This window comes from Zonotrichia leucophrys, chromosome 6, assembly GCF_028769735.1.
Source record: "Zonotrichia leucophrys gambelii isolate GWCS_2022_RI chromosome 6, RI_Zleu_2.0, whole genome shotgun sequence".
Lineage (NCBI taxonomy): Eukaryota > Metazoa > Chordata > Aves > Passeriformes > Passerellidae > Zonotrichia > Zonotrichia leucophrys.
In genome coordinates, this window is record NC_088176.1 from 24,360,546 (window position 1) to 24,383,631 (window position 23,086).

At 39.7% G+C, this 23,086-nt stretch overlaps 1 protein-coding gene across 10 annotated transcripts in view; it reads left to right on the forward strand.

Moving 5' to 3' along the window:
* The window catches only part of RET (ret proto-oncogene), a 171,184-nt gene extending 150,051 nt beyond the window's left edge, over positions 1-21,133 (forward strand). For 9 of the 10 annotated variants that reach the window (XM_064716354.1, XM_064716357.1, XM_064716359.1 and 6 more), the window contains 8 exons: positions 2,468-2,575; positions 4,082-4,296; positions 4,397-4,519; positions 6,172-6,242; positions 9,990-10,127; positions 12,033-12,132; positions 13,051-13,198; positions 15,076-21,133. In XM_064716354.1, the coding sequence (XP_064572424.1) occupies positions 2,468-2,575; positions 4,082-4,296; positions 4,397-4,519; positions 6,172-6,242; positions 9,990-10,127; positions 12,033-12,132; positions 13,051-13,198; positions 15,076-15,233 (1,061 nt within the window). In that variant the 3' untranslated portion in view covers positions 15,234-21,133. Of the gene's footprint in view, positions 1-2,467; positions 2,576-4,081; positions 4,297-4,396; positions 4,520-6,171; positions 6,243-9,989; positions 10,128-12,032; positions 12,133-13,050; positions 14,035-15,075 lie in introns of those variants that run through there. The other variant, XM_064716364.1, reaches the window with a different exon arrangement.
* Positions 21,134-23,086: the final 1,953 nt, after the last annotated feature.

Genomic DNA, 23,086 nt, shown 5'->3' on the forward strand with positions numbered 1-23,086 from the left:
GTGCAAATCCCACCCCTTTACCTAAGAAGTAAATGCATTATGAAGTGAATGCCTTCATTGCTAGAGGTGTAGGTCGCATGGAGGAAGTTTAGGAACTAGGATTTTTCAGAAGTGAAGATTATTTAACTCTTACTTGTAATACTGAAGTAATGACCTGCATTGTATTACACTGTCAGTACAATAGTCAGTACTTCATCTCATGTTTATTTGTGCACTTAGTGATGCTGCTTTTTCTACCACATTTTCATCAACATGTGACTCAGTTAAGATTGTAAGACATAGTGGTAAAAATGTTGCTTTTACTTGCAGATGGTTTGACATTCAGTTTTCCCTATCTATTATGAAGGACAGAATTGACTCAATTGACAATGTGAAGGAGTAGACCTTTATTTTAAGCACCTTATTTTAATAAATTGATGTGACATTTACAGTAGTACTTCAGGCTCTAATGAATCCCTCTGTAATGTAAATTAAATTGCAGATAGTCACCTAAAATTTTATTTTCCAGCTTGACTGTGAAGAGCATTTGTCATTCTGCAAATATTTATGTGCTATTATTGGCTTAACTTTACTGTTCACACATGACAATTGAAGCATAAGGACCAGTGCATTAGCTTCAGTGGCCTTTGCAGTGCTGCCAGGAAGGACAAAGGGCAGTTATTTTGGATCAGGCCAGCACCACCCATTCTTTCCCTGTACCAGATGCAGAGCAGGTCATTTGTCAAAGTGTTTGGGGCTGTTATACACTGAGTGATCTTTAAAGGGCAGTGCTAGGCACACCAGAATGTTACTGCCTCTTATTGCAGGAAAGAGCTCTCCTGCCTGAGCTGGGTAGATGGGCACAATTTGAGTAAGAACAGAGCAGGGCAGGACTCTCCCTACTGTGGCAACTTGGTGTTAGGTACTGTGGAGGGAACAGGGAGCAATGGGTTGAGCCAAAATAGTCTTGGAGCTGTGGATGGAGGTTTAAAGGAACAGATGAGTACTTTTTTTTCAGCCCATTATTACCACTTTTCTCATATTAATTAAATTTTACCTCCTACCTGATATGAATACCCTCATTACAATAAAATTAAAGGGGAAAACACCAAACAATACATAAATACAAATTATTCACAGTTTTGTTAAAATGAATGACCTAAAGCTTTAGAGCTAAATGTCTCCATTTGAAGTTAGTTTTTTTTGGTAGACAAACAGGCATGGTGCATTATTAACTTTGCTCTGTTCTGTTTGTTCACATCACACAGCTCCAGAACTACAAAAATAGGACTTTTCTAACAGGCATTAAGTTGACATTCTTGATTTTTGTCTTCTATAAATCTGTGCTTTTTGTAGTCTTTATCAGTAGTGAGAGACCAGCTGATACTGTTCTCCCTGCAGTAGAAGATGCTCAACTCTGAGTGCAGATTCTGACTACAAGATAATATAAGGCAGATACAAATGTGTAGTTCTGATACAAACATAACAGTAGAGCAGAATGACTGTTTTCATAAGGACGTCAAACTGGTCACACATGAATAGGCAAATAAATCCTTTGGTGCTCACAGCCCTTATGAAAAAAGCACACAGTACAGTACCAAAGAGCAGAAGCCAAACTTGTTTTTATTATCCTTAAATCAGGATGAACACATCCTTGTCAATGCCCAATAATGACACTTGAGGAACTGTCCAGGCTGGTTCTGTGTGTCAGAGAGATTAAGGATGAGGAAGAGGAAGGTTTATATCTGACCTATAGTGTCTCTATGACTAGGGATCTCCTTCAAGCCCCAGTGCCCTCAAAGAGGAAGCTTGTCAGTCTGAAGAATTCTGCAGAAAGGCAAAGCACTTGAAAGGCTAAGAAAGCCTGTTTTGCCATATGTTGCCACATGATTCTCACTGACATCAGTGAAGTCTGCATACGTGTCCCACAGTAAAATCAGTTTGTACTGTACATTTAGCTTCTGAACTCTAAATCTGGATGTATGCTACAAGAGTAAGCCAGTAGATAGTGGATTTTTACTCTTTTGGAAAATGTATTTAGGAGAAGGAGTGAGTCAGTCTATTTTTGTTTGATCAGTGTGAGAGCTTGGCTTTCATGTGCTTCTGAAGCTTTTATTGCACTGATTCACCCTAAGAAGTTGTTTTATAACACCAGAAAAGGTCTGTAATAATTTCATGGCATCTTTAAGCCATTACAGACTCTGCTCCTGATTCCTGCCTGACCTCCTTGTTCTGCAGTCCTTGGTACCAGAGCCTAAGAGCAGGCTGCTACCAAGCCAGCAGCAGCAGCCACACTCACTTGGCTCTGATGTGAATGGCTGCAGGACACCAGAGGTGGGGAAATTTCTCTCCTGTGGGGAAGTATGGAGTTTTCCAACCTCTGGCTAGCTCTGGGAGAGATAGTAGATCTCAAATTTCACACTGTACACAGAGAACTCTTGAGTGATGCTTTCCTAACCAAAACTGTGTGTTTGGTCACTTTCTGCAGAAAACGCTTCCCAGAGTGAGCTGCGAGATCTCCTGTCAGAGTTCAACCTTCTGAAACAAGTCAACCATCCTCATGTCATCAAACTTTATGGAGCCTGCAGTCAAGATGGTAAATACTAAAAGCTTGTTACGAAGATGGAACCATCCAGAAAGGAAATGAAATGCAGTTTGTTGCTGTATTTCAACCACTGCTTAATAATTGCTGAGCATACTTTAAATTTGCTATTGGATGAAAAAATATTTGAAACATTTAAAAAACATTATTTAAAATATTAAATTATATTGAATTAATACAGTATTAAAAGTATTAAAATACCAATACTTGAAAGAAGAGGGAAATACTAATTCATTGTAACTAAGCATTCTTCCTGGGGTTTTCCTCAGTGCACATTTCGATTCTGAAGCTGTTTAAATTTTAAAATTAACAAGTCTCCTACAAACTCTCTTCCAACCAATATATATTTTTATGTCACTGTTAATAATCACTGTTTTCAAATATGAGTTATATTTCAAGTTTGAGTTTTCATTATTCTTGTTATTATTTATACTAAAGCAGTGTAAATAGACAACTACAAAGATAGCTGGATAGTTAGGTTGATCTTCAGTTTTGTTCCACTGTCTCAAAACTGTTCACTCTGGTTATGAAATGGTTTCTAAAAGTGATAGTCATCAACAAGGGGTAAAATCTTCAGACACATGTATTATAAATTGCCAATGAAGCAAATTTTGTTGTGCATAGGAATCGCTCATTTTAAGTGAAGAGGCATGGCAGCAATTCTCTTCCTTTTGCATCTGCAGTTGTGCAGCCTAAAAATCACAGCATGGATTCTGCAGCCTTGGGCAAAGGCCTGCCTTCTTTGCCCACCCAGTTCTGTTGCAAATATCACTTTTTAGTTGTAGACAGAGAATTAAATTCAGGAGTGAGTCATCTCTGAGTCTTAGTAAGGTAATGAGCCAGTGGGGCTGGTTAGTTTTTTTTCTTTTCAGTACAATGTATTTTTTATCCCAGAGGAAGTGAAATGTTACTGAGTCACAGGCTTTTAATAAATATCAAGTTAATTCATCAGTGTATGAGGTAGGAGGGCTTTGATAGAGCACAGAAATGTATTTATCATTAGGTAGATATTATTGAGTAGGTATTATTCATGTGGGTAATGGGGAGGAGAAATTAATGGGTTGTAATGGCAGAATGTTTCGTAGTGCTATCAAAAGGCACCTTAAACACAGTGCTGGAATTAGCAGATTATTTGAGCTCAGTATCACAAGCTCAAGAAGATTATTTTAATTTTAAAGTTTTCTAAGTTAGGCTGTTTCACAGATCTAATTTGTCTGAAGGTTGTCTGGTTTTTCGGTCTCAGATTATCTAGATGAGGGATTATAGGCAAGAGCCAGCATTCTGCTTTGATTTAGCCTGAAACTCATTCTCTTTGCATTGAGGATCTAAGGAAAAACATTCTTATTTCATGGCTGACTCAGTGTTTTTTACATAAAGGGCAGAGGTGTCTGGACCTTCTGACAGTTCAAAACAATGTGCTGATTAGGAGACTTGTTTGAGAAGACCCCTAAAATGGTTATCTATGAATTGTTTAGTGACCTGTGTGTTTGTTTATTTCAGGCCCACTGTATTTAATTGTGGAATACGCCAAATACGGCTCCTTGCGCAGTTTCCTCAGGGAAAGTAGAAAAGTTGGCCCCAGCTACGTGGGCAGTGATGGCAACAGGAATTCCAGTTATTTGGATAACCCTGACGAGAGAGCCTTGACCATGGGAGACCTGATCTCGTTTGCATGGCAGATATCCCGGGGGATGCAGTACCTCGCAGAAATGAAGGTAGGGTAGCCAGGGCTCATCTCAGCGTGTGATAGACGTGGAGCAAGCAGCTGGTTCCTCCACAACAAGCATGAACTCTCCTGTTGTTTCCTTCCAAAAGCTTGTGCATCGGGATTTAGCAGCCAGGAACGTCTTGGTGGCAGAAGGGCGCAAAATGAAGATTTCGGATTTTGGCCTCTCACGTGATGTGTATGAGGAAGATTCCTATGTAAAGAGGAGCAAGGTACAGTGTGTGTTAAAAGCAGTAGTGGAAATTATTGCCTGATCAAGGAAGTTAATTTATACTGTGTGGGACTTGAGCATGGATGAAAAGGAGAATGGCTGGTTTTATAAATGTAAGATAATTATTTTAAGAAATAAAAATGACAATGAAGCAAAAGCATGAGCTTAACCAGTGGGATAGAAATACACATATATATATATATGTAAAATATGTATCATCTTTAAGTAACTATTACCTCTTCACTCCTCATTTATCCAGTCTTCTCATTCCACTCCTTATTTATCCAGTTCCTCATCAAACTATATGAGAACACAAACAAAAAACACCATTTTTTTTCTTTCTCTCCTCCTATTTATAATTTAAAATATATACTAAAAATACCGAAGAGCTGAAAAATATATAGACAATTTATATCAAGTTCCACACAACTTCCACAAGTCAGTGCTGGCCTAGACTGTGATGTTCGTGAACACAGCTTCCCACTGACTGTGTCAAATAAGCAGTGGTGGTTGAGTTCCCTCTATGGCTTAATATGAAGGAGCTGCCAGCAGGATTTTTTTGCATGTGAAAATGTTAAAATTTTATGAGAAGATTTCCATAAATACCATGAATTTTTAGTTTAGCTTTCTCTGTTTTTAAGGGCCAGTTTGTGTGAATGTTGCGTAAGTCAGAATGAGTTGTGAAGGAAAAAAAAAAACTTCTAGAAGTCATGATTTTATGTAAAAGGCCGCTGCCATGTTCATTTCGCTATCTTCTGATGGATGTGTTTTTACAACGATTTATACCAGTTGCTCTGTATTTTAAGAGTAAAGCATTTGCATCAAGGCAGTTTGGCAGTTTAGTTTTGTTTGGTGGGGCATGAGGTACTGAGTGGATATTTGTTTTTTACTTTTGAGACACTCATCACTGTAGTATTATTCAGATCCTAACAAGCATCTGTCTGCTTGGATGGGGAGACAGGGAAAAGAAGAATTTGAGAAGGAAGAGGAAGTTTCAAATCCTCCTGAAATACTATATATATGGATTTCATGAGAATGAGAAGTAAGGCATATGAATGCTAATCATACTGGGAAGGTTATGAAACAGCTTGGAAATTTTGCATACCTAGATTTTCATGAATATTTGGGGTGGATTACTCAGATTTTTCTCAGTGAATTTCTGCCAGTGAAAAATAGCAACTTGTAGATTCCACTTAGAAACTAGTAACCAAGTATGACTGTCCAGGTTCAGTTCTGAAACCGGAGGTATCTGTAACATCCAGGTGCTTCTATTTATGCATCGTCCCTGGTGTAAATGAGATAGTTCTTCCTCTTTAACCATCATTCCTCATTATTTTTGCATCTGCACATTTTCAGAGCTCTTTATTAAGAGAAGAGTTGAGTTTATCTGACTTAAACTGGTGACCACCTGCAAAAGGCCACACCAGCTTATTGCACGTAATTAGATTGCTGGTGTAAAAAGACATGAACTAGTTTTTTAAAAGACACTTAAAATTATTATTCTCACTGTTCTTCTTACAGAATGGCAAATCATAGGTGCACTGGCAAGTGCTGTAGTATGGACAGACTTGTTTTACTATTTTGAGGATAAATACCCTGTTTTTTCACTTGGAAACTTATTTTTCTCACCATTACTGCTTCTTTACCTCGTAGGGTCGAATCCCTGTGAAATGGATGGCCATAGAGTCACTGTTTGACCATATCTACACAACACAAAGTGATGTGTAAGTGTAAACTGTTGAATACTTTCTGGTTTGTGTGCTTGTTTGTGGAGCTGGGGGAGGGAGCACAGCAAGGTGTGTAGGAACCAAACCATTACTCTTGCAAAGAAACATGAGAGAAGTCTGGATGGCACCATCAACTGGCAGTGATGCCCAAGATTTTTGCTGTTGAATTAAATCTGAATAAAATATTACTAGAGGTATTTATGTACATAATTCTTGTTGAAATGAGCAAGGGTTGATCTGTTCATGTGACATGTTTGACTTTGAATATAGACACGAATAAGTAGAGTTTGCTACAGGTAATGGTCATACCTGAACTCTGTTCTGTTCATCATTTGTCTGTAACACTGAGTGGCAGGTGAGGGATGGAGTGGAAGAAGGAAGGGGAATTTAATGCCTGAGCTCTGTTCCTGTTGAAATCAATGACAGAACTCCAGTCAACTCTGTCCAGTTTCAGTGCCAAGATATAAGCTTATTTTCAGGATTAGGGAAACAGAGACCCTGAAGGTGGATATGCTGGAATCTCCACCTGTGATGAAGAGGAGGCAAAGCAACCACAGCTAAATTATCCCCATGTCTGATAAGCGTGGGCCAGGCAGAGGAGTGTTTGTAGACATTTTCAATTCAGGATCAGATACCTTTCATTTCTTTCTCTCTGGAGTGAATGATGCTTGTGACTAGTCACCAGGCAGACTCTAAAGCTAAAGATTATTTATTTAGGAGAAAAACCTCTGAAGGACTGTAAAAGCAGAAGTACATAGGCCTGATTTTCTGCTAGGTAGTATCTTGATACCTCCTAGGTTTGCCGTTACACTCAAATGGAGTAAAACGCCAGTTTGGGTCGTGTTGCACTTTGAGGGGAAAAACACTTTGATAATAGCAGGATGTCAGAACATGTACCTTTGGATTTGTACTTCTAAAATTATTACCATTCACTTTTACTCTTCTCTCTGCAGGTCAGAGCAGTTTTAGTGGAATAAAATATTTTGCATGCCTTTGCAATTCCTTACAAAATGAATTTCCAAAGTATTTTCCTTAACTTTTTATCTATTGGAGTAAGAAAAAGAAAAAATATAGATGATTCTTGGGAGAATGTCACTTAGGTCAGTGTACAGGTTTTTCTGGGTCTCTTTTTATCCTCCTCAGAGCACCCGTTGTGCTGACTTGCTTCTCTAAAATTACTTCTCCCAAAGAATCATTAAAATTCCTTTTAAAACTTCTAAGCATATTTTTAATTTCTTCATTTTTGTCACTATGGTTTGGGGCAGAACAGATTGTGTTGTCATGTAACTGCCTCTTTTTTGATTGCTGATTGATCATCTGGATCAAATAGCATTCCTCTCATTCCTTTTTCCTGGTGGGTGCTATTAAATTGGCCCGGGAGCGTGTTTGCTGTCAGTGGGATCCAGCACCATGCAGAGATTGCCCAGCTGGCATCAAACAGGCCAGCTCAGAGCCCTGGGCAGCACAATGTGCTGGTGCTGTGTCACTTCCCTGTCTCCCAGGGCTGCCTGAGCATCTCCATGCAGAGCTGTGCTGGCTGCCCAGCTTCCCTGGGGCTGCCTCAGGAGCACAGCATTGTGCCATGCACCTCTGCTCACCTCTGCTGTGTCAGTGTACGTGGAATAATCCAGGAGTGCTGTACAGCAGCTCCTAACTTAGCCAGGTTCCTGCAGAGCAGAACTGACACACAGAGCTGCAGAGCAACTCCTCTCCAGCACCAGGTTCCACGGTGGCATTTCAGCAGCAGACTGATCAATAAAGTACTCCTTTTGCTTTGTTGTTACTTCAGATAATTTCACTCACTGAAAGTATTATCTTATGGATGTTCTCTGTTGTTTGTGGTGGTGCAGTTATATTTTAGGTGAACATATTACCCCTCAACCATTCCAATATTCTATTTTTTCTGATACTCTGTTTCTGTTTTCCACCCTTTTCCTTCTCAAGCTGTTCTGTATAGTTAGTGGTTAGCAGAGTTTAATAACAGGACTACTTGCCAGCCTGTACAAAAACCCTATTTTTGCTTCAGAGGTCTATGACATCAATGGAAAGCTAACCTACTATCTTCCTCTTCACGTACTTTTCTTTCCTGGATTTTTGTGATAATGCTTTTATTTTGCAATAAACATAATACAGTGGGAAATTCTTCATCCCTCATTTCTCCTCCTGTAGTACTTAATGTGTATAACAGTCTGAAAATACTGCAGCATTCTACAGCATTTTATTCTAATATGTTCACTTACTGAACAACTTCAGTTAAGAAATTGTTCATATGATCCCTCCTTCCATAGTCTGTAAAATTCCTCCGAAGCAGAAGTGGATTTTAGAAATAAAACCTGCCATGCTCCAAAGTTTATTTGAATTAATCATGGACAGAATTGTAACCTGATGGCAGAGCATAATTGGCTTCAAAAATGGTATGAGGAGAAATATTAATAAAGTATATGAAAATGCTGTAAATATTCATAAGCTTTCAAGAATGTGCAGAGTGATTAAAAATTTATTCAGCGAATGGCATTAGGCAGAAGAATGGCAGCATATCACTTGAGACCATGTGAGAGTCACTTGGACTTCTCTGACAATTTGGGAAGTTTTATTGCTGTATCTTTGGGGTACTTTTGTTCTTTAAAATGTGAGAAGTGCAGGTAGAAGGGAGTCAGACAGGAGGTGAGGTATTTGGCTAACATTTTGAGATGGAATTTTCATAGGGAATTAGACATGGCTGTTTGGTTTGGCAGTAGGTGTCTAACACTTCCTGAAATTTTCTTAAAAATGGAGTTTACAGAGAAATTGCCCAAAGCCAGCATTTTAATAAACTGTATGCAATTTTGCTTCCAGATGCATCCCATTGAGCAGCCTCAGTGTTGGCTGGTTTCCTTCCTTTCAAACATCCAGATTTTGTCAGTCATCAGTTGAGCAGATTTCAGGGTGATTTGTAGCTTCTTTGTGTCTCAAAAAGCCTTTCAGTTAGAAAAGAAAAACATTTTTGCCTCTTTTCTCCTGGCTTGCTCTCCAGAAATGGACTAATTTATCTAAATATTTCTCACCCATTATGCAAGGTCTTTTTGTTTGAACTCAGCAGTAAAGTAGGTTTAAAAATTCACTATTTCTTCTGTTCATTTCAGAAAATTGTTTCTTCTGTTCTGTGTCAAAGTTCATTTTAGGCATTTGGTATTTCCAGAGGAAATTCTTTCCTCCTCTTTCATCAACTCTAAGAAGAAAATTAAGTCCCGAGTCACTGAAATGGCCCAAGAGACCAGCTGACATCAAAGGTGTTACTTGTGATTTAAATAAACACATTGTGTTGCCTCATAGTCAAGTCAGCAAGCCAGTCCTGTGGTAACTCTCTAAATTTAATTTAGAGTTATTTCTGAATACAAGAGCTAATTAGGGAGGTTAGACTGCTGCAGGAGCCCTGTGCAGCAGAGGAACAAGTCTTTGGTCTGGGCCACCAGAGGAAGGACTTCCTCTTGCTGCTGTCTAGAGAAGATGGATCTTCCCAGGGTATAATTAGCTTTTGTCAATGCATAAAAGAGGGGTATCTGTTTTCTCTCCTCTCTTGGTTGCTAACCTTTTCAATGCACATGGGAACAAGATGCACTGCTTGCATCTGAACAACTGCTCTGGCATGAGGTGTCTGGAATTTTGTTGGGTTCTGAAAATACTAAAAGGAGATTTGTTGTGTAAGTACACACTAAGCTCCTGAAACCTACCACTCTGTATAAAAGCTCATTTTGTCTTTTTCAGATGGTCATTTGGAGTTCTGCTATGGGAGATTGTTACTTTAGGAGGCAATCCTTACCCAGGTATTGCTCCTGAAAGACTCTTTAACCTCCTAAAAACAGGCTATAGAATGGAGAGACCAGAAAACTGCAGTGAAGAAATGTAAGTAACTCTTGATCTGATTAGATTCAGAAAACATTAATAAATATACTTGATGAAAAAGGTTTAAATAAATACCTCAAAAGGTTTAAATAAATACCTCATAAATACTATTCTGTGTTTCTTAGAGATATAGTCAAATTGTGTTTTGCTTAAAGAATGTCATGAAATTAATGGACAGTAAAGCAAGGGGAAAAAATTGCCCACAGAATGCCTACAGCTATATCCAAAACATTTGTAGGGTATTGAATAACGTGCTTGCCAAACAATTAAAAGAGTTTGTGCATTCAAAACTTCTGAGGGTAGAGGAAGGAGGAAGCTTGCATAAAACACAGTGGTAGCTGAAATATTCAAGAAAATGTCATAGTACTTTCTGCAACTAAAACGGATATTGCATGCACAGTCATTGTCTATAAGTTTCCAGAGGAAAAATGGTACCTTGGCCCAGAAATCTACACCCTTGAAGATAAAAATTTTCTGTGATTTGACAAGCCAGTGGCTTTGGAGACAGTTCATAATTTTTTAGCTGATTTATTAAAACACAGTCAACATGAAGTATCTTTTGTCTGTGATCTTCCATGGCATTTGGAGATGAGGTGTGATTTTATGTTCAGCCTGCAAATTTGATCATGGCTGTGGTATTTTGAAAGTTCCCAAGCTTTAAACATTGTGACCACTCCTTTGACTGATTTTCAGTTGGAAGGATGCTTTGACCACATCTGGGCTGAGAAAAAAAGGTTTAAATAAATCATAGTATAAATAATAGGTTTTTTAACATACAGAGAAAAACATTAAGTATTTCCAAATTTAGAGCAGGGTAGCAGTTTACAAGAATGGTTGGCAGCTATCATCTCAGAAATGTATAATACTAATCTTTGTTTCATCTCAGTGAGGAGTACTCATTCCACAAACATTTTATGTCATTGATAATTATTAGTTTAGGCAAACTGACCACATCTGAGTTTCTGGGATTTTTTAATTGAAACTAAATCATGGTTTTCTGAGTTTTAAGATTTTATTCTGTTTTACTCAGAAATTTTTCTGACAGCTTGTGAAAGCCCACTTTAAGGACCAATTTTCTCAAATTCCGTTCTCTCCTATACACAGTCAAGTATGAGAGGGATCATGGATGAAGGCATAAAATGCAGTGCTTTTCAATAGCTTCCTGTAGTTCTCATAACCCACTGTTTCCACCATTAGAGCACTTATGGGGACAGATCCCTCAGTCCTGAGAACAGCTGAGCTAGAAAAACGACATGAATGGCACAGGTTGGAGAGTCACGCTCCAGAACTTGCCCATGTCTGTGTGATAGTCATTCAACTATAAAACTTTAGTTCTGTTCTCTTTTCTTTCCAGAATCTATGCTATAGAAGGCAATTAAAGAGAGAATAAATATAGGTTTAATCAAAAGAACAATAATAGAAGTCATCAAAAGAACATTAGTTTCTAAAGATAGGCTAGGCAAACATTAGTTTCTGTAAAAAGTTACAGAAACTTAAGAATTCGAGCAAATGAAAACCAAAATTCTGCTTTTTGGTATAACAGCAGAGTTTTTCAGTTTGATACACGAATTTCTTCAGTGTCATATACAAAGTGAAGTAGCAGTCTGGCATGCTGCCCTACATTTGAGGTGGTCCCTTGAGAAAGTGAAACCTGAGACTACAGTCCTTCAAGGGCAGCCAAGTGCATCATCATTTAAACTCTTGGAGACTCTTGAAAATAAAAGCCCATTGTTGTGAGTGTCAGTTGTTAATTCCAGGGAATATTTAACAGTCCTCACAACAGAGATTGATGTACTTGGGTTGGCCTTCATGCCACAGTTAAGGTCAGTGCTGTAAATCATTAGAGCAGAAGCATGAGCCATTTCTAACAGTTTGGGGTTTTTTCCACCCTGTGACGGGTCCCAGGTACAGCCTCATGCTGCGCTGCTGGAAGCAAGAAGCTGATAAAAGACCAACATTTACTGAGATCAGCAAGGAACTAGAGAAGATGATGGTGAAGAGTAGGGTAAGTGTGGAAAGCATGGATTTTGAAAGTTTTTGTGGTCTTCTGAGTTTGAATGTACAGAAATAATTACTTTTAAATTTTATTTTAAGGTAAAGTAACTTATTTTCATCAAATCTTGAAGCATTTACATATCTAGTTCCTTCCACATGCAGGTAGCTTTTTGAAAGCAGTACTACCTCTTCTAACAGCTTTGGTGATTTCAGCCCAAAATGTGGATGGATTATCCTTAACCTGTTTTCTTTAAACAATAGGAATAATTTAAAAACTATTGTGAAAAGTTACTCCTAAATAAATAATGTTAGAGAGCCAGAACTAGAAGAATGTAGTATTTCATGCATTTTAAATTAGTTGAAAATGCTTCGCATTCTTTTTTTTTTTTTGCTTCAAAGCAATTCAGCTACACAAAAACCAATGAATTCTTATCAGTGACCTAAATATTTAGTTTTAGAACAGCAACCAAAGCTTTATTTGGCGATATTTACATAGTTATTTTATGCATTGTTATGTAATAGCTTTTGTAAAATGATTATGAGGTCTGAGTACCTTGTCCTTTAAGCATGCATATGTATCTCCATATATATATATTTCAGGCATACATATGGATCAGGCATGCCAGCAGCTGAAGGTCAAACAAAGCAGTTAGGAAAGCTTCTCAGTTTGTTGTGCTGATGTGCAGAATTAAGTAGGGGAAGTATTCATATGTCTGTAGCAGGGGCAGTGTTGAGGCAAATCAGCTTCCAGAGCTGCTGTGGCTGCTGGAAAGCAGAGCCTGCTGAGGTGCCAGAGGTTCTAGAGGAAGGTGAATGCAGTGGGTCTACAGTTCCTTGCTGTAAAGAAAGCAGGTGCACATTTATGCTTGCTACCCGAACAGCAGCACTGCCACGTGCATTAATGCAGCTTCTTGTGTCCATTTCTCAGGACTACTTGGACCTTGCAGCTTCCACGCCCTCCGACTCCTTACTGTACGATGACGGGCTCTCCGAAGAGGAGACACCTCTCGTGGACTGTAATAATGCTCCCCTCCCTCGAACCCTCCCTTCCACATGGATTGAAAACAAACTCTATGGTAGAATTTCACATGCATTTACTAGATTCTAGCAACACACAAAAAAAAGTTGATTTTTCTTCTGCACTGTTCTCAGACTCTGTAACCCCATTACAGTGTTTCTTGTCTGAATGAAGCCAATCAAAAATTGCTTGGAAGCTTTTTTTGGGTTGTTTTTTTGTTTGTTTGTTTTTTCTTTTGGTAAATGTCAAAGTTTGCATCAGGATCATCCTTTAGTCATTTTGCAGCTGTGTCTAAAATAAACATTTTAAAAGGATGTGAAAATAAGTAAAATTACTAGATATCATACAGTAAAAGCAAAAAAAAAGATCAGGGAAGTATTCTCAGGGGAAATATAAAATGCTAATGAGTATCTAATTCAACTATCCTGTTGGGGGAGGCTACAACTTTAAAATATGTTAGATTCTGCACCTCTAATTTAAGCAATAGACTTTTTTTTAATACTGTTTTTTGCCATAACTCAGTGATAATATTCATCTGCAACATTTTTCATTTATTCAGAAGGATGTCTAAATTTCAGCTGCTATTAGTACATTTTGGATCTATAAGCTGAAATGTATGTAGTGTATCATAGGATGAAAACAGATTATTAAATACAGAAGGTAGAAATACTGTATATAAATATTATATACAGACTAAACTGACATGTAAAATCCTTTGAAAACTTAATTAACAATGGGCATTTTGAAAATATCAGCTGTTTTCACGTCCTTTGATTTGTTATGAACATGTTAGTACTAAACCTCAACTCAATGATGTAGCAAGTGTTTTTAAAAAGAACATATGCTTTCATATTGTGATGGTGAGATGGACAGTAAAAATGGTTCTTGCCAAAACTCCTATATTTTGTCTTCTGATTAAATATTCTACATGGTTTTAGATACTTACTAACATCAGATACTTTTTCCATTCTTCAAGCAGTATGACTTTTGAAAAGTTGGATCTTTTAGTTTAAAAGTTGCCATTAATACATGGCTTTGGGTCTATTTTTGATCTATACCTTAGCTATTATTTTCTTCATTAGGTTTTCTCAACTCGTGTTGATTTTGGGGCACTTAGTGAAGTAGCAGAAAAAGTTGCCACAAGGTTGGTGGCAGATACTGAATGCTTAATAAGCAACAGAATCAGATTTCTGTTTTTGAAAATCTCAACCCTGCTATGGTTCTGTGCTTGCACAGCTGAATCAACATGGTGCTAAGCACTCTGCATCCATTTTGGTTATCACTTGTGCCTGAACACAGAAACAGTTACTGCACTCAATGCAAAGAATTACAGACCTGAAATACAACTTGAAATGCTGAATCAAGACAGGAGTGCTCAGCACTTTGTTGGACTTTACTCAGTTGCACTCCTGGGATTTCCTGAAATTAAGCAGAGTATCCCTGGTGGGGGTGTGAAAATGTCCCCAGAACCTCACTGAAGCCAAAGGAAAAGCAACCATTTAAGTAAATGGAAATATTCTATCATTGAAATGGACTTTGGATCCTGTCCCAAATAGGTTTATTAATTCTTGGAGCATTTCCTGTACAGCAAGAACTTTCTCTTGCAAAGCAATATATTGCTGCATGATTGTTAAATTATAAAATTATGGAAAGTTGGAGGCATATGAGAAGAACAATTCTTAACTTTTTATTATGCACATGTGCATGCATGCACACAATTTTTTATTGAGTAAGCACTTTAATTTATCCAGGTTTTTTGCCTGCATCTGAATTTCTGCTTCAGGGATTTCAAAACACCATTTATATGAATTGATTTGGGACAAAATCCAGTGGACTGGCTTAAAGTATTGAAGGGAGTTTTGCCAAGGGCCTTACTGTCTGCACATGAAGTTATGGTTCTTCAGTGCAGAAAAAATTATCTGTTTTCATTTTTAGGCATGTCATACCCGAACTGGCCTGAGGAGAGCCCCGTTCCACTCACAAGATTCGATGGCACTAACTCTGTGTTTTCAAGATATGCAAATGATAGTGTATATGCTAACTGGATGGTTTCACACTCAGCGGCAAAATTTATGGACAAGTTTGATAGCTAAAATTTTCTTTGTGAAAGGTAATGGACTCCTGAGGAAAGCAAGGAGGCAAAGAGTGGGAAGTCCATTGACTTGTTCTTTGTACAATCAACAACGAACTTTAAGATTGGCAAATCCTTTTATTGATAGTTTTTCAAGTGTGTTATTTATGCTGAAGACTATAATTGGCACTCTCCCCTTTCAGAAAACATATCAAGCTGAATAAGAGTTGTAGTTCTGGTACTTCTTTCTAAGTTGCCAGTTTGTATATGGTTCCATTTGGCAACTTCTTAGAGCAAATGGCCTTGCACTTCATCCTCAGTGGTTTTTAGACTAACCACCCTGTGTTACAGCATTCTGGGATGGTAAAACGTACTTGAACTGCTACTTTTATAGTGGCTGTTAGCATACAGCCACTTGATCTAAGCAGGAAGCACAAACAATATATAGAAGGGAGGAGGGAAAGAGGTTCCTAGATTACTGAACTTGCTATCAAATGTTAGAATGTTGGAGTGATGTTGGCACTAACAAAGCCAATATCTTGGTTTGGAAGCAAGCATTTAGTAACTCAATAGAGGACTTGAGATTCAACATTTGAAGTCTTGTAAAATGTATTGTTTTGTCTTAATGAGAAGAGAATTTGTTTTATTAGTCTTAACTTCTCTTACCTTTAGCACAATGGAGATAAATTTGATACAAGATAAGCTGTATAGACTGATGGCAATCAAGAATGTTCATCTGACACATTTACTTTCCATCACTTTTCATGTTAGTAATGTTAAAAAATAGAGTCTTGTACAATCATAGTTTCTTTTATGAGTTATAAATCGGCTACACAGGATTTTTAGACTGAATTCATAGAATAGAATAGTGACATCATAGAATGGTTTCTGTTGGAAGGGAACTTGGAGGTCATGTAGTTCCAACTCCCTGCCCTGCTGCCTGCTCCTGTGTTGTGGAGAGGGTCACCTTCCACTCATCCAGGTTGCTCAAATTCCCATCTAACATGGACTTGAACACTGCCAGGGATGTGGCATCCACAACTTCTCTTCAACCTGTTCCAGTACCTCACCATCTTCACAGTGAATAACTTATTTTTAATATCTAACCTAAACCTGCCTTCTTTCAGTTTAAAGCCATTTCCCTATCCTAACATTACATGCCCCAATAAAAACTCCCAGTCCAGCTTTCCTGTAGCTCCTTTAGGTACTGAAAGGTGGCTCTCAGGTCTCCCCAGGGCCTTCTCTTATCCAGGCTGAACAGCCCAAACTCTCTCAGCCTGTCTTTATAGGAGAGGTGCTCAGCCCTCTGTCAGTCTTTGTGACCCTTATCTGGACCCATTCCAACAGGTCCATGAAGTCCTTATGCTGGGAGTGCCAGAACTGATGCTGCACTCTGGGTTGGGTCTCACAAGAATAGAGTAGAGGGGGAGAAACCCCTCCTTGACCTGCTGCCCACACTGCTTTTGGTGTAGCCTGGGATACAGTGGGCTTGTTGGGCTGTAAAAATATATTCCCTGATCATATTGAGCATCTCATCAATCAACACCCCCAAGTCCTTTTCCCAGGGCTGCTTTCAGTCCATTCTCCAGCCATCCTGTCTTTGTGCTGGGATTGCCCTGACCCAGGTGCAGGACCTTGTCTTACCTTGTTGAACTTGATGAGGTTTTTGTGGGCCCACCTCTCAAGCCTTTCAGGGTCCCTGTGGATGGCATCCCTTCTCTCCATGGTGTCAGCTGCACCACACAGCCTGGTGTCACTGAAAAACTTGCTGAGGGTGCCCTTGATCCTGCTGTGGATGTTGCCCGCAAAGGTGTCAAACAGTGCCAGTCCCAATACCGACCCTGAGGAACCCAGCACTGGTCTCCACTTGGACATTGAACTGTTGACAGCAACTCTGAGTGTGACCATCCAGACAATTCCTTATCCACCACATGGTCCTTCCATCAAATCCATGCCTCTTCCGTCTCAAGACAAGGATGTAATGTAAGACAGTGTCGAATGCGCTGCACAAGTCCAGGTAGATGGCATCAACCCCTCTTCTCTTACCAACCAGAACTGTAATCCTGTCACAGAAGGATGTTTGTAGGGTTTGCCCTTAGTGATACCATGTCACCCTATTTTCCATGTTTTGTCATCAGGTTCTGTGGACTTATGGACCCTCAGGTTCCTGAGCTGGTTCAGAACCTCATCTTCCCCTGTGGTGGGAGTTTCTTTATTCTCACAGTCCCTGCCTTTGCCACCTTGCAAAGGGGCTCATGCAGACTTGGGCCTCAGTGGCTGAAGAACTGGCTGGTGAAGACCAAGGCAAAAATGTATTCAATGACATTGAGTACCTCAGCCTTCTCCATGTCCCAGGTAACCAAGTCTCGTTTCTTTCTGGAGAGGGCTCACATTTTCACCGATGTACCTGTAGAAGCTTTTTTTTGTTGCCCTTGATGTCCTTGGCCAGATAGAATTCAATCGGGGCTTTAGCTTCCTAACCTGATCCCTGGCTGCTTGGACAGTTTCTCTGTATTCCTCTCAGGCTGTCTGTCCTTGCTTTCACCCTTTTTCTGTGGGGGAAACATAGGCTTCCTTTCTGTGTTTGTCTGGGAGCTCCTTGTTCATCCATGCAGGTCTCCTGACATTTCTGCCTGACTTCCTCTTTGTTGCATTGGTCCTGACCTTGCAAGAGGTGATCCTTGAATATTAACCAGATTTCTTGGGTCACTCTTCCTTTCAGGGCTTTATCCCATGATACTCTACCCAGAAGATTCCTGAAGAGGCCAAGGTGTGCCTTCCTGATGTCCAGGTTAGTGAGCTTGCTGTGTGCCTCCTCGCTGGCCTCAGGATATTGAAGTCCCCCATTTCATGGTTGCTGCAGCCAAAGCTGCCCTTGAGATTCACATTCCCCACCAGCCTCTCCTTGTTGGAAAGAACAAGGTCCAGCATAGTGAGTCTCCTCGTTTACTCCTTAGTCACCTGGAGAAGTAAGTTATCAATGAATCTCTTGGATTGCTTGTGCCCTGCTGTGTTGTCCCTCCAATGGATATTGGGATATGTGAAGTCCCCCATGAGGACCAGGGCCTGTGAATATGAGGCAGCACCTCTCTGTCTGTAGAGGGTCTCATCTGCTTGGATCTCATCTCCTGGCTGGGTGGCCTTAGACTCCCACTATAATGTCACTTGTCCTTGCCCTCACTTTAATCCTCGCCCGCAAACTCCTCATCCAACCCCAGTACAGCTTCAAACACTCCACGTGGTCAAGGACATAGTGGGCAGCACTCCTTTCTCCTGTTTCCTGCCTGTCCCTCCTAAAGGGCCTGTATCCTTCCACTCCAACACTCCAGTCACAGGAGCCATCCTACCACGTACCTGATGCCAGTAAGCTCACAGCCCTGCAGGTGTGCTCAGTCTCCTGCTGCTCTTGTTTATCCCCCCATGCTATGTGCATTTGCAAAAAGGTGTTTAAGTTGGGCCTCTGATGGAGGAGACTTACTGGCAGGAATGGCTGGAATTCCCTTGCACAGCACTTCAGGTTCTCTCTTGCTGATTTGCAATCCCTCTCCATGCTCTGGGTGTTCCTTGCTGGTGCTGGCATCAAATGAGTGGGAGTGGAATGGATTGAGGATTCCCTCTCTCAGCCACTTGAGTGTAAGCCTTCTTGACCAGCTTGGCAAGCCTGTGACCAGACATGTTCCTGGCAGGTGGGCTCCCATCAGACTCTGCCAGCCCAGGCTTTCAGCACGAGTCCCCAGGAGCAGCCAGACCCCTGGCTGTGGCACTAGACCCCTCACCATTTGCTGATTTGCCAGATTCACCTGGCCCTTTCAAAGCCCTTCCCTTTGACAGGGAGGACTGATGAAAAAGTTGCCAGCACCTGAGTCCCTTAGTGCCACTCCAGAGATCTGTAATGTCCTTGGATCCTCCTCAGAGCACTCCTGGCTGTATCCCTGGTGCACACATGGAACAACAGCAGCAGATAATTGTCAGGAGACTGTATGAGGCTTTGGTGACATCCCTGCTGCAGCTCTCTGGTAATCTGTCAGGTTGATGAGTGGCTCCCTCCGTGCCTCTCAGAGGAAAGTCCCCTGGTACTGTCACCTGTCACCTTTGCTAGTTGTGCTGGTTGTTGCACAGGGACAGGTGGGGCTGTCTGACTCAGCTCCAGCCTCACCCCTGATGTGATGGGTCTTCCCTCTCCAGCCTGCAGTGCTGAAGTGGCTCTGCAGGGTCACCTCGGGCTTCAGGGAAGTCTCTTCCTCCAGCAGGTCCTTGTCATTTCAAGTTTCCATTCTCTTGCCTTACTGACACCCCTCCTCCCTTCTGTGTGTGCGTGGTGGGGGAATTTTTGCCTCTTTGGCTGTGGGTTTACTGCAGGCTGCCCTTGGAATCAGCCATCCAACTCCTCCACAGCCTGAAGTTATGTAGCCTTCTCACCCCCTCCTGCTGCTCTGCCACAGGACGTCCTCTGCCTCAGCACACCTTTTGCAGATACTCAAGTACAGAGATTTTGTTTGCAGTCTTGTTAAGTGGGTTGGAGACCTCCTCTCAGCTCCAAATTGCATATACTGCCATGCACAGGACACTGCCGTAACATAATTCCAAATAAACCTGTTACCTTGAAAGTAACAAATAAAAAACAGTTGCACAGAAAATATTGGTCTAAAACTCTGCTGTTGAAACTACTCAAGGCAAATGTCACTGGAATTGGTTAAGGTGGAATATTAAAATGTTGTCCTTACAAAAGTGACTTGATATTTGGGAGAACAATCAGACTGTGAGTCATGTTCTATGTGAAAGAGTAAATGATCAGCACTACTTTTGTCTTTATTTGTAATCTACCATGGTTAAGGGTAACCTTTTGTTTGCTACAAATGTTGGGATGTAAATCCCGAGTGACTCGTTGTTAGCGTTGTGATGGTTATTCTAAATAATCCAATTCTACCAAAGCTTGCTCCTGTCACAGTCCAATTTAGATGTTTCAGATCTGTTTTCAGATGTTGTTTTGTGTATCAACTTTATGTTTCCATTAAAGTCTGTGATTTCAGAAACATGGTCTTGAGTCAGACTGCCAAAACCTGAACACAGATTTTCATTTTGCAAAAAGCGGGATATGAGGTTGTGTATTGGAATTGAAAGAGCTTCCCTGTTGGCCTGCATTCTTGATCCTGTCCTGGTTTCAGACAAGCAGTAGGCACAGCAGCTTTTCCTTGCACAGACATTTGCCATGTTGAGTAATCTCATGCACAGCAAAAACCCAGCTCTGAATGCAGGAGGGGCTGTGCTGTGACACCACGGTGATCCTCATTGGCATGACACGACTGTCAGCGTGCACACTTGGAAAAAAAAGGGCACTGAAAATTCATCTCTTTATATGGGCTGTTTTTTCTACTGAGAGATCTGCAAAAAAGGAGACAAAAATTACACTTGTGGTAAACTTCATTGTTTGTCTAGCTGTTTTCCCCTATCTTATGTCTGTAAATGGGAATTCCTCACTTGCCATGAGCAACCAAGGCATCAAGATTTTTGGTTCTGTTTGGGTTTTTTTCTTCCTTAAATGAAGAATGTAACTTTATCCAGTATCTTCAGCAACAGTATGGAACTGAGAGATGTGAAACACCCAGTTTCTAATCCAACAGTCCTGTGACAACACTGCAGTACAGTAGGTGAGTGGGACAGTAAGTGATGCTGAAATAACCACTGGATGCAGGGAGTAGTGTGTACTTTAGACTTTCAGCACTTCAGTGTTGTTCCAACCATTAATTTGTGTGAAAATTTTACCCATAGTTATTGCTACCTATCCTGCTGGACATAGGTCCTGCATATAAAATACATACAGGGCCCATAATTACAGTTTCCATGCACAATTACCTGCATTAAGTGCAGTTTAATGAGAAATTACCTATTTCCTAATCCAATTAATTTTGACTCCTTTCCTGTTCATGAATGTTGACAAGAAATAGATTATTGCTTTTAAGTACTTATTCGTAGTATAAAAGCTTCTTATGTCTTCTGTGTATGCTATTTTTGTAAATATTTCCCTTGAAGTGTTTCCTGTTTGTTCTGTGTTGCTACTAGTCAAAATGGTGACAATTTTGTTTCAGTTCCTCTTTGGAGAGTAAATGTACTTCCCACATGGGAATAAAGTGATAGAGCAGATGATTATTTCCATTGGTGCCAGAAATACTTATGTACTTGGCTGCCCTGAGGAAAGTGAATTCAGAGGGAACAAATGACTCACCTAAACATACAGGTTGGAGGCAATAACTTTCTAAAAATTTCTGCCTACCTTTTCTAAATATCTGCAGAAATGACATGGTTTACCTGATCTGTGCTTTGAGTTGTGACAGGTGGGGGAGAGCATGAATCTTACATGTCAGTACAGACCTTAAAGCAGCACAAGGAAATCATTGCAATATTGGTTTCCACAAACTTCCAGAGGAAGGATACTCAGAAAATCTATGTGAGGTTGCAAATTTTAATTTTCAGAAATTGGCCTGTTTCATATAGTAGAAGTTCTTAAAAATACTGTCCCATGGTTATGAGGTACATAATATTTAATTAAGTGGGATTTTGTCTGCAACTTGTCATGCAAAGTATGCATGAATCTCTGTGATACCCTCAACTGGACCTTAGCAATTCTCAAAAACAGTAAAAGCAAGCTTATATTCCTTATTGATTTAGTATCAGTCTTATATGAAGAATATGAGCTTCAAAACACATATAAAAAGAATATTTCTACTCTATAACTTGAAAGTAAAAAAAATTACTTATAATTTTGAACTACTTTATTTCAAAACTCAGCTTACCTGAAAGTGTTGTTTCTCTCTGTAGCTACAGTGGTAAATTTATAACAAAATACTGGAGATAATATTCAAAAGCAACAGGCAATAGTCCCCATGAACAGAGTGCAGATGGGCCATAATGTGATGAATGATTTGATCTTTTCAGCCCAAGCAAACTTCCTGAAAAGAACCAAATCATTCTCTAAAAATTTATGCAAGCACTTAAAATCTTAATAAGAAAACCTAAGTTCACATCCTCTCTATCTAACGTCATAAAATTTAAGTAGTCCCTCTGAAGTTAGGGGGATCATTCATAAATACATTATTAATATACATTTGCTGGTCTAAAGTCCAATATCCCAAGATTCAACTAGCAAAAGTACAAAGGGTATTATCAAAATGTGGACAAAGTAGCAATAGCCCTGGTGTACCCATCCCTGGTACAATATTTTAACTTGCCTGTTGGGAAGCAGTCTGTAGAATGAAATATTAGACACTAGAGAACAGGTAAGCACAAATAGAATTGTAATTTTTACCTAAAAGAGACAATGAATGAAATATTTTCTGGTATTTATCAAGTTCTCCAGTAAAGCTAAGTCATTAATTTAAGCTCTGGTTTGTATTTTCTCATTTCTAAACTTCCTATTCTAAACTTTGGGACAGCAACCTGTGTCTTCCAGTCACAATAATTAAGTACTTCTAATGCATTCTGAGAAAATCAAAAGTTCCTCTCTTTTAATAGTTTTTTTTTTTAGCTTTACCTGGTCTTTTAAAGGGTTATATGTATCATAAACCAACAAATTTCTTGCTGAAATCTTTTTCTTTGAGCCATTATCAAAGATAATGTTCTGAAGTTAAGTAAAAGCATTTTGCCTGCCTGAGGATAGATGAGTACACCTTCCCTTAAGCTCATCAGAAATAACTAATTCCTTGTTTGGGTTTAAAAGGCACAATTCATAAAAATGCAACTTTATCTCACCTGAAAGCACTTTCATATGGATTACAGAGTAATCTAAATAGTGAGAACAGTTTAAGAGCACTGCAGATTTGAAATCCTGAACAATTTCTGATGTACAGCTTCAATCTGGATATCAATCAATCACTGCAG